General features: G+C 52.3%; 1 protein-coding gene across 1 annotated transcript in view; it reads left to right on the top strand.

Moving 5' to 3' along the window:
* The first annotated feature begins 3,363 nt into the window (after positions 1 to 3,363).
* Positions 3,364 to 11,760, top strand: part of HS3ST3B1 (heparan sulfate (glucosamine) 3-O-sulfotransferase 3B1) — a 42,228-nt gene continuing 33,831 nt past the window's right edge. The window contains exon 1 of the mRNA XM_012651446.1: positions 3,364 to 4,379. Within this exon, the coding sequence (XP_012506900.1) occupies positions 3,826 to 4,379 (554 nt within the window). The 5' untranslated portion in view covers positions 3,364 to 3,825. The remainder of the gene's footprint in view (positions 4,380 to 11,760) is intronic.

Raw genomic sequence — 11,760 nt, 5'->3', positions numbered from 1 at the left:
CGCAGCGAGCTCGCAGCTGCTAACCCCCGAGGGCCGCCTCGCTGGCTGGGGGCGCGGGAGGAGGGCCCGGGTACCCGTGGCAGGAACTGGGGCTCTGGGCCACCGGTCCGGCAGCGCCAGGAAATGCCGGCTTCGCGGTCCCGCAGGGGATCGTGGGGGCGCCTGGCCCGGGAAGGCCGGGGTAGTAGGAGGAGGGGCCGGACGGCTCGAGCAGCTGCCGGGCCTCCCATCCCAGCCTTGGAGAAACTTCAGGCGGAAAATATTGCAGGGTCTTTTGGATCACGTCCCCCACTTTACAGATGTGAAATTTTAGGGCCACTCGGTTGGGGTCATACAAAGGGTTGTTGGCAGAACCTTCGGGAGCCGGGGAAGGACAGGACCCTGAGGCGAACCTTCCCTTCCAGTAGGAGACGGGCCGCCTACGGGATTAGAGCCCTGGGTGGGCACCCCATTAGGTAATCCCAAATAAACAAACACACCAAAATAAAACAGAAAACTGGTGGTGTGCTGGAATTGAATTCTCTCCTTTCTCCATTTTCCTAGTGCAAACATTTTGAATGTTTATCAGAGGTAAAGCTTTCCGTAGGTTTTGGTCGTAGTTATTTGCTGATGCAGGCTCCAAGAGTGGAGGAACCTGCATTAAGGGCGGAGGCCACCAGCTCTGTCCAGGTTTACAGCCTCGGTTTCTGCATCTGCGGAATGGGAAGATGACAGGCAAGGCGCTTGCCAAGGGCCGACCCAGAGCGACTACCGCGCGTGGGGATTTTGGGACTCAGCCTGGGACTCCCAGGAACAATGGGAGGACCAGCCAGGTGGGCGAAAGCGCCAGACCATGGAGTGGCCGCCAGGCCCTCTAGCGCAGCGCGGCCTCCCAACCCGCCCGGGGGCTGCCCAGGCTGCGGATGACAGACCGACGTTGGGCGGCGGAGGCCCCTCGGCGTTGCCCGCACCGCGAACTCCCGGTTGTTCCTAGCAGTGGGATGGAACGAACCCCCGGTGGGCCGGGCCGGTGACTTAGCACTGGGGCGCTCAGCTCAGTGTTGCACTCAGGGCAATTTCCGACGCCCACATCTCTTCTTCCACGCCCTCCCTCCTTCCCTTCACCCCCGGAAAAAGGAAATGCTAAATATACCCGGTGGCCTCGATTTGTAATAGCTCCCTTACTGGACTTTGCTTACCCCCAGGACCGGGGCTTTCTTTTTCTTTTTAAATTAAGATCATCAAAGTCCTTAAAACCTTAAAACACTGTAAGATTCACACCCAGTCAGGCCTGCAGTTGGCCACGTGGGAGCTACAATTAGCCGAACACACACCTACCTAACATGAATTTCCACCTTAAGAGCATGAATTTGAAGACGCACCCTTCGGAGACACATTTCTCCCTCACATTTCAAAATAGAGTCGGGCTAGGGCTCAGAAATATGTATGTTCTCATGTTTTAGAAGTTTAAAATAAATCGATAATAAATAAATTGATTAAACTAAAAATTAAGGACGAATAAGTCACTTCCGAAGAACAAACACAACATCCCAGTAAGAGAAGGAAAAAAGCTGGCAAGAAGTTCTCTCCCTGAGAATTTAAAAGGGGGAGGGAAAATCCTCTACCTAAATTATTTTCCCCTCAACAGTTTTGTAGGAAAATGTCTTGGGCTCAAGGTAGTTACAAAGAGATCGCCCGCAGCACAGCCGGGGCGCGTGGGTCCCGTGGTGGCCGCTGGGTTGTCTGAATCCGCCCTGGTCGTCATTCGGGCACATTTTCGGACTGGAAGGATTAAAGTGAGACTGGCTTTCTCAGCTGGCTCCCCACGGAGGGGAACCGGACCCGGAATGGGGCTCCAGGGACTCGGGGACATTGGGGGACATTTACTCAGGAAGGGAGAGTGCGCAGGGCCGGCTGCTGGCGGCTAGCCCCGGACGGCGCAGTAGAGGGACCAGGGCTCAGGTAGGTTCCACTGCGTCGATCGTGAAATGCAGCGCGGGCAGCGGTTCCTGGTGAGTCACCTCCTGGGCGACACTCAGCCCCTGGGGCCGCGCTGGGGTCGGAGTCGGAAGGAACGCTGTGTCCCGGAACCGCGCGCAGCGGGCTCTGGAGGCCCGCGGCCCCCGCAGAAGCCGGGTTTCAGGCATCTAAAACTTTCTGAACACGATCGGGATGAACCCGAGGACACTGAGCTTCCTAACTCCAGCCGCCGGGACAGGAATTCGGCAGAGCGCGGCACCCCAGGCCCGCGCTACCCGCAGCGAGCGGTTCCAGTTCTTCGCCAGACGAGCTGACCCACCCCTGCCCGAGGCGGGTCATTTTGCCCAAGAAAATAGGCGAGGGCGGCTTCGAGTGCACTTTGGCTATTAAATAAGCGCAACTCAGTGATGAATTTGCTCCAAATTGAGGTTTGATTAAAAAAATCGGTGGAGAAAGACAATACCTAATAATCGGTGTCACGGGTCAGCAAAACAAACTGTCTCCTAAAAGAAGGCGCATGTTGGTTTTAATATTTATTCAGGAAAAAGAGAAGATAGAGAATTTTCCCAAACCTAACGTCACCAACAAACTCATGTCCAGATGAAGCTTCCTACACGTGACACACACGCGCGCGCCTGTTTCAGCCAGAAAACTTTTTAGCAGACTTTTATGTCCCTGTTAATTTCTTCCTTCTCTCCTTCCAACTCCCCAGCCTTTCCCCGGCCCTTTGGGAGGCTGGAGAAGAGTTTTCTTGAGGACGGTTTACACCGATTCCAGTTAACCGGCGGGCCAAGGGAGATCAATCCCTAGCAAGGAGTAAGAAGGAAAGACAAGGGGAAAAAGCTGACGGCGATTTCCAAACATGCTTTCCACTCAAACTTCCCGTGCTTGTCCCGGAAGGGCCCCTCTCTGAGTCCCGGGCTTGGGGTGGGTTGGTTGGGGGCTGAGAGCACCTCTGGCCCTGCCCTCTCTCCTCCAACCCCTCCCTACTCGGCAACACGTACACATCACGAGCCTGCCTGCGAAATATCTGGATGAGGACTCAGGTCTCCACATCTGGGCAACTACATCTGGCTCCTGGGGAGCGAGTGCGGAAATAGGCGCGGGTGCAGGAGCGCACCACTCAGTGCGGTAGGATCTCTCTCAGCTCTCGGTCACTGCAGCATTCTTCCCACCATCTGCTCCTGTCACCACCCCTGGCTCCGCCCCTCTGGACCGCCCCTTGACCCGCAGCCAATAGCGACACCCACCCGCTCTACACCGCCCCGAACCCTTTCCACACCCCCACGTCCCGGGAGCTGGTTGGCTACGGAGCGCTCGGCGAAGCGCCTACATTTGCATGGAGCTCGGGGTTCCTGGTAGGCAGAGCAGCCTGTCACTCTGGAAGGGCAGGCCCGCCCACTCCACCTCGGTGGCCCGCTCTCTTCCTGCGCAGTTCTCCTCCGCAGCCTCTGCGGGGAAGTGCCGGAGCTGCTCTCAAGGCTCAGTTCTTACGGCTGCGAGGAGGCAGCCCTGGCGTGCGGCCGTACGCACCATCTAGAGTGGCCGGGACGCGGGAGTGTACCATTCTGGCCTTGAGCGGGCCGTCGTGCCACAGGAGCAGCCCCTCCGCCAGCAGTTACCGCCGCCCCGACTTTCCGTTCCAGTTGCAGCTCCGACCGGGCAACATGTCAAGAGCCACCGCCGCTACAGCTGCCGCCGCCACCTGGGGAAGAGCAGCAGCGGCGGCGGCCGCGGGCACGCGGGGGCAATAAAGCAAGCCACCCGGGCGTCCAGCGGGCCGGGGGACCCTTTCCGCGCTCACTGCTCCGGCGGGACCCGCGCCATGTGCTGAGCCATGTCCCTGGCCGCGCCTGCGGGCAGCGCATGGGGCAGCGCCTGAGTGGCGGCCGATCCTGCCTCGATGTCCCCGGCAGGCTCCTGCCGCAGCCGCCTCCGTCCCCGCCGCCGGTGAGGAGGAAGCTCGCGCTGCTCTTCGCCATGCTCTGCGTCTGGCTCTACATGTTCCTGTACTCGTGCGCCGGCTCGTGCGCCGCCGCGCCCGGGCTGCTGCTGCTGGGCTCGGGGTCCCGCGCCGCTCACGATCCGCCAGTCCTGGCCACTGCTCCGGACGGGACGCTCCCCCGGCTGCCGTTCCAGGGGCCGGTCGCCACTCCGCTGGCTGCGGGCAAGGAGATGGCCGAGGGCGCAGAGAATCAGGAGGAGCAGAGTCCTGAGGCGCCGGACTCCCCCAGCCCCATCTCCAGCTTTTTTAGTGGGTCTGGGAGCAAGCAGCTGCCGCAGGCCATCATCATCGGCGTGAAGAAGGGCGGCACGCGGGCGCTGCTGGAGTTCCTTCGGGTGCACCCCGACGTGCGCGCCGTGGGCGCCGAGCCCCACTTCTTCGACCGCAGCTATGACAGGGGCCTCGCCTGGTACCGGTGAGTTTCCCCGCCGGTGGCCGGGGCGCCAGCCGGGATCCCCACCGTGAGCGAAGGGACACATGGCATAAGATGGGAAAACGACAGGGGCACAGCTTCGGAACACCGGGGCGGGAATGGGCGGTGAGGGACGGCGGCGCAGCGCATCCCTCCGGGCGCGGGCCGGGGGAGGCCAGCTCTGTTCTCCCCACAACACACAGAAACTTCTCCCGGAGCGCTGGCGGCTCCGTGGTCTATGGTGCCCTATAATTAATCAGGCGACCTCGCCGCAGAAAAGCGGGGCAGAGACTAAGACCGCACTCAGCGGAAACGGGCGACCCTCTAAGCATGGCGGTGTCCCATGAGAATCGTATTTTATTGCTCGTTTTTGCGTTTTTCCTCGCGGAGCCCGGACGCTGGGAGGAGTGTTTTGCGCCTCTCGGGTCGCGGTCTCCTCCCTAAAGCAACTTCTAGAGCCGCTTCTGCTCCCCAGATGGGCAGAGGGATGGGGGCGACGGCGTCCCGCCGAGGCCGCAGAGTCTGTTAACTTTCTGTTACAGTCCGCCTTGTTACCGGAACCCGAAGGGGGTCAGACCCGCTTCGCTCTGGAGCCGCCTGGGCTCGGAAGGTGACCTGGGCCGGTGGCCCGGAGCCTGCGCCTGGCGGACGGGCGGGCTGTGCGCTGAGCGTGGAGCGGTGCTGGTCCCTGTCGGGCAAAGGCGCGCACTGCAGCAGCGGGAGCGACGCGCGGCTTTGAAGGCTCCACAGCGCCCCGGGCACTGCCCGCCGGTTCCGCCTCCTCGGCCTGGGCGCTGGGAAAGCGAGAGCAAAGACGCGTGTCTCCGCGGGCCCCTTACGCGTCGGGGGCAAAGAATATTCGGGCCCTATTGACTGAGAAATGAAAGCTTCTAGGTCGTGGCTTGCGTAAATTCTGTTCTCGTGTCGGGTTGCGGGTCAGGTTCCAAAGGGACATTGGCCCCGGTGTTATAGTCACGACCTCTGCCCACCGCTTTCCGCAGCTACTGGGCTTTGGAGTGAGCTGTTAGGTTGACCGGGCTTCGGGTGAGGGCCAGTGTGCAGGGTGGTCCAGACTCCGGCCCCCGGAAACCCGGTCTCGGACCAGGACCCAGGTACCGGCCCTCCCCCAACCCTCGTCTCTGGCCACCACCCCCGACCCAGGCCAGCAAGACTCCCTAGAGTCCTCGGCACCCCTCCAGGCCCAATTAGCTTCAAAGAGGCTAGGGACTTCGGAAAACAAAAGGGGGAAAGCAAGCTGAACCCCTCTCTCTGTCCCCACCCCACTTTCAGGACCCGGATGGGATGGAGAGTGAAAGGGGGCTGACCCCGCGGATTACGGCCGCTCCCTTCCCAGCCTCGCCCTCCCCTTTCCCCTTTGTCCTTAATGTTTCTATTATTGTCAGGAGTTGCCCAAGTCTCCGGGTTTACCCAGCCGTGACAGTCACCCTTCCCACCGTCCGCGGGCCGTGTCCCATTGATGGGACACTGGTGGTGAAGAATGGGGGCTCTGGAGCCCGACGCCTTGATTCTCGTCCTGGGCGGTCGCGTGCTCTCATCTGAGAGCCTCCTTGCTCTCATCTGTGCAGTGGGAATAACGAGGTTCTTGACCGGCTGGGAAAAGGGAATGCGCGGGTGCAGTCGGGTGCCTGGCAGGCTCGTGGGGGCCTCTCTGATTGTTAGCTGTTGTCATCCATTGTATTGTTACTTCTACCACCACCACTCCCCCTCCTCCTGGGACGGTGATTCTGGGGTGGCAGGCTACAACCAGCGCCCTTCCAGGTGGAACCCGCCAGAGCCGGGAGGCAGCCTGGGGTTTTCCGAGATCAGACACACGTGGGGCCGGGTTGGGAGGAACTGGCAGGAAAGGATGTGAACCCTTAATGTCAGGCGGTTTAGAAGCACCTGGGGCAAGCTGTGGAAATCCCCACAGGAAGATTCACACGATGTCTTAGGCGGCTGCCCTCTACCTGCCACGTTCCCTTTGATTGACTCTAAAAGCTGACTAAAGAACGAAGTCGCCCTGGACACCCTCGCCGCGCCTGCAGAGGGGAGGGCCGCGGTGGAGCTTCTGGCAGGACCCACGCCCGGCGGCTGGACCTTGGGGCCGCGGGGGCTCGGCCGGGCCGCGGGAGGCGGGAGGTTCATCCCCCTTCCGAGGCATCTCCCTGAACTAAGGACCTGGACTGCCCGGACCAGGAGGCACAGGGTCCGCGGCGGCGACCCGGCGGCCACAGGAGCAAACTGCAAGTGCCGCAACTGGCCCCAAACGCCGAACTCCTTCCTACACTGCCCCAGCAGCGCCTGCCGCAGCCGCAGAGTTAGTGGATATTTTTAAGGAAAAAAAATGCTTTGAATGCTTTCTGCTTAATTAACATTTTTAATTAACAGAGAATAATTAATGGATGTCTGGGCAAAGGTATAGACTTCACAATTATTTTGAAGGCGTCCTTTTAAACTTGAAACAGACCCGCCGGGAGGAGACGCCTGAGCCCGAGCGCTTACCTACAATCCGGCTCCCAGAGCGCACCCTTCGCCCTCGCTGGGTTCCCTCGGCCCCGCCAAGCCCAGCTTCTCGCCGGAGGTGTGCTCCATTGCACCTCCGCCAGGTCTGCACAGTCCCCGACCAATTGGAGGAGAGCATAAGTAATAATTAGCAGAGAGAGAGACCTGCAATTCAGAAGCGTGATTAAAACAAGTTCTCAAAACTAGAAAATATGAGAGAGGGGAGACATTTTGAAGGCATTTGAAACCAAAAACTGTGAGCATGAATAGTGGAGTCCCAGGATCGCATTACCGTCTGTTGGAGAACAAGGTGGCATCATCATCTGTTGGAGAACGCGGTCGTGGCTGTGGCTGCCAGTCGTTAATAGGTTTAATCGGTTGCTACACAGCCCTGCTGCCAGTGGCCTAACCAGTAGCCCAGGGCCTGGACCGATTTGCATGGCGTCTGGGAATTTGACTGCAGTTCCTTCTACTTGGCATAAGGAGACACCATCAGCCCGATCAGGAGGGGTCATGGTGGGTGGCACTCGCTGAGGCGGAGGCGCAGAGCTGACCCCGCCACCGCCGCCGGAGCCTTTCTGCCTCCTTAACCGCTGCAAAAACCAAAAGCGCCAGGACCAGCTGTCCATTTGCGCTGGAACCCGAGTTTGTTTTAGTCTGGGTTTACCTTTCCAGTTCATTATCCAGCTCTTTCAGTCAGGCCTCCCAGACCTAGCAGGTGCTGATGCGGACTCCACTGAGCGGCTCATCAGGCTACCCCGTGCATCTGTCCTTCTGTTCCATGGGTGTGATGGTGTTCGAGAAATATGGGGCTGTGGTCCAGAACTTCACCTATGTGAAGCACCCACCCTGAACATTTAGGCTTGGAATATTGATTTAAACTTTGAATGGTCAAAAATTAAAGATGTAATTTTTAAAGTGTCTCTGTGATTTGACTTAAATTCTGGTAGATTTTTAAAAGTTTTAATGACCTCAGTTTGGGAAATAAGCTAGCCAAATATTGTGTAATTATTTGTTGTACAGAAATATGCCTTAAATTTTATAGTGGCAGAGACTCCTTCCCCACCTTGACTGACTCCCCTCTCCACTTTTGGTTGTACCAAATGAGCTGACACTTCAATGCTGTCGCCAACATTAAACAAAGTAGTGTGTGTGTGTGTGTGTGTGTGTGTGTGTGTGTGTGTGTGTGGCTTTAATGTTGGTAGCTAACTCTTACTGAATGTTTTCCCTATGTTCCAGGCACTGTTTCAAGTTTTACAGGATTAGCAAATCTAATCCTCATTACAGTTCTATGAAGTAGGTACTTTTACAGATGAGGAAACACAGGCACAGAGAGGTTAAGCAACTTGCCTAAGATCTCACAGCTGTAAAATGACAAAGCTAATATACCAACCCAGGTAGTTCTGCTCCAGAGATCCTTCTGTGCTGTGCTCCCTCCCAAATACCAAAACATGATATTTGTCGTATGTCATGACTCCAAAACTGGGCTTGCTTTCAAAAAGTTTTGACAGTTTTCTGATGTGCCTTCAGTGATCTCGGTGTGGATTGTACACTTTGTCATTCACTTTAAAAGAATATCAACTCCAAAACAGGCTCTATCTTAAGTTGGTTTGCAACCAAAGTGAGGATTCACACTACCACTGTGAGTGGTGTGAGTATTTCTCTGCATAGGACTGTTAAGACAGGAAACATTAAAATGACAAAATTATCCCTCAAGTATAGAGACTGAGAAAACATAGTGAATGTCCTTTCTGATTTATCCTCTGGCATTTGCCCTTTTTAAGGCTGGGAGGTGTGGGAGGACATAGGGTTAAATAACATGTTCCAGAACTTCTTGGAATTAATTTATTCATTTAAAAAAAGAAGACTGCCTCCAAATAAGACTGAATAATTAACTTGTGCTGATTAACCAAAAGACAATTATAGCTAACACTTTGAGGAGATTCCTTTAGAATGATATTCTAAAACCCAATAACTTCAGAAATCTCTCATGAAGGCTAATAGCTGAAAATAGCAATTTTCCTACATTTTTAATTCAACAGATGCTGAGAAAACAAAATTTCCCTGTATTTTCCTAGTCTCTTTCTAAAAACCTGGTGGCAAAAACTTTCTGTCTTCATTGAGGGAAATTTAAGATAAAATCTGATTGAGGATAATCTGTTTTGAAGTAATTGCACTTCCTCAGTCTTGGAGTTTAAACCAAGTATGTAACTCACTTCCAAGCTGCTGGGTGAAGATCAAAAATCTGCATTTATATGCAACAATTTGAAATACAAACCATCATGTTACAAAGCTGTCAAGATTTATTAGCAAGACAGTGTAGCATGTGTTGAACTCTGTTTTTAATTAGGCACCTAAATTAGACCATAAAATGGTTGATTAATCTTTTACAAGTTGAGGGGAAAATATAACATAAATTAACCTAATCATAAGTGTTTTCCCAGATGCTCTGAGTTAATAAAATAGTCAATATTTAATAACGAACTATTTGTTTTAGATAAATAAAATGCCAAAATATATGAATTAAATTATACTTACCTTCCAAATGATATGCTATTATTTGAACAGGTCTCTAAAAATTAGGTGCCAGTCCATGTCTTAAAAAATATTTATCAAAACAGAATACTACAATTAGGAATTAAATGCTGGCTAAACTAGATTTTGCTTTTTTAATGAAACCTGATTATTGAAATTTTGTAATTTAATATGGACTAATATTTCTGAAAGATATTTTCCCAGCTGAAGTTATATGGTTTGAATTTTTAAAATGATTTGTCACAGCTTCTGTGTTTCTAGTTTGGTATTTTATTTTTGTTTGAAGAAAAACTTTTTGATATTTTAAAAAGTCAATATGTCATAAAACTTCATTCCAAATATATATGCTAATTTACCTTTTTGTTTAAAACATACTGTAGGAACATACGGTTTTCTGGTTGTATGAAATGACTCTTTGAATCACTAAAATTATAATTAAAAGTTCACCAGGAATTTTAAAAAAACAAACCCACCAGTCAGCTATGAATCAGGGAGGTGGCGTTTATTTAAAGCTTCAGAGCCGAAATACGTGACTCAGACTACTTGCCGACTGGTTTCTATGTCAGTAGTTTTTTGAATACTTTATGTTCTCACTCTATGAACATGGAAATTAAGTTGATTGACAGAAACACAAAATGCTCACTCTAAAGGCAGAGGATAATGAGCATTTCTTTTGCTGTGAATAGAGTTAGTTTCCAAATAGGGCGCTACCTCTTTCATTTAACAGTCGATGATTTCAGACAGTAAAGGAAATTTCAGTCCTAAGCTGTTGGGATAGTCAGGAATCCCAGCAAAATGAATCCCCCAAGTATGTGGCATATTTTCAAGGGTAATGAAAACAATATGCCACCTACCTCAAATGAAAACATTTACCATGACCAAAAAGAAATGAGATACTGGTATCTTTGAAAACTAATTGTGAGTAGAACATGAAACTTTTTTTTATATTTAAAATATTACCTTGTTAGGGCTCTCGTATTTCTCTCAAACTGTGCCAAAATCAAACTAACTTCAAATAAAATTGATGTTATTGGATATTGATTTTTATTTCTGATTTTTCTTGTCAAGAGATTTGGGGAAAAGTTTAGGATGTGAAGAGCAATTACCATGTTAATAACATGATAATAAATAATTTTTATTGCAGCCGAGAGGCTATGTGTTAAAATACTGCTAATGCTAATAAAACCCACCATTAATTTTCTTTGTACATAGATGAGTGGTATTAATTTCCCTTATATCTATATCTTAAGTTCTTTTAAATACGCATTTCATACACATATCTGTGACTTGAAAAATATTAAAAATAGCTTAAGTTACTGGGTCATTCAAAAAATTTACTTCATTATGTCACGGATGAAACATGTTTAAATAGCAAAGTTGTACTACACAGTCTTTGCCTCCCAAAGAGTGCTGTTTTTTAAAATTATGAGTGCCTGTCTGTAGAGATAGAGCTGGTTAGAGTACTGCCAGAGAGTAGTTCATATTTTCTGGACATTAAAAAAAAGTACACAACTCCACACATTGTTGGTCTACGATGTTTTTCTTCTAAACATGGCAAATGTGAAAATATAAGACTCTGGTTTAACATCAAGTTGATTGTATTTCAGCCCAGACTATTTCTTGCCAAGGGGGTCACTGCTTTTAAATACGTTTGACTAGGATGTGAACGATTCCATGTGTGTTCGTCAAGCAACTTGCAGTGTATGACTCAGAATCTGTTTTCTCCCAAGACTTTGCTCCACATTGCTTAACACGGTTACACTTGCTTAGAAACCCATGAAACGCTGAAAGATGGTTCTGGGCAATATGAGGTTTGAAGCAGCAAATGGAAAGTGAAAAAAACATTGGGAAGAAAAGTGAGAAGAAACATTTTTTTTCTGGAACACTCTTGATTCAATGAATGGAGCGGGGTGGGTGAGAGGAAAGAGCCGCCCGCCCTTTTCTGGTCTGGTGACAGAAGTGTCCAACATGGCCCCAGGCCCCCCCACCCCCGACGTTGCCACGTGTCTGTTCCTTTCTGGCTGCTAGAGGAGCGTTCGCGGGGACACCCCGTCCTGAAGGGGGACCAAGGGCGCAGCCAGTGGCAGAGAAAATGGCTCCGAGGCCGTCCGGCCTCGGGGATCGGTCAACGCGGTCCCTGTGTCGCATGGGACCACTGCGTCTGGCCCTAGGGCCGCTGAGCACCGAGGACAGATGGCGGAGCTTCCCGGTGCTGGGGGCGGGGCCGGAGGCCAGGCTGGGGGCCGCCCCCGCCCCTGCCCCCGCGGGTCCTCGGCCGTGCCACGTGACCAGCCCGCGCTCCGGCCTCACCTGTTGGGCTGAGCCTCTACGAGCGACCCGCGCTCGC

The sequence above is a fragment of the Propithecus coquereli genome, unplaced genomic scaffold (genome assembly GCF_000956105.1).
Source record: "Propithecus coquereli isolate 6110/MARCELLA unplaced genomic scaffold, Pcoq_1.0 Scaffold355, whole genome shotgun sequence".
In the NCBI taxonomy this organism is placed as follows: Eukaryota; Metazoa; Chordata; class Mammalia; order Primates; family Indriidae; genus Propithecus; species Propithecus coquereli.
The sequence above is the reverse complement of the archived record's forward strand: the minus strand, read 5'-3'. Positions and strand labels throughout refer to the sequence as shown.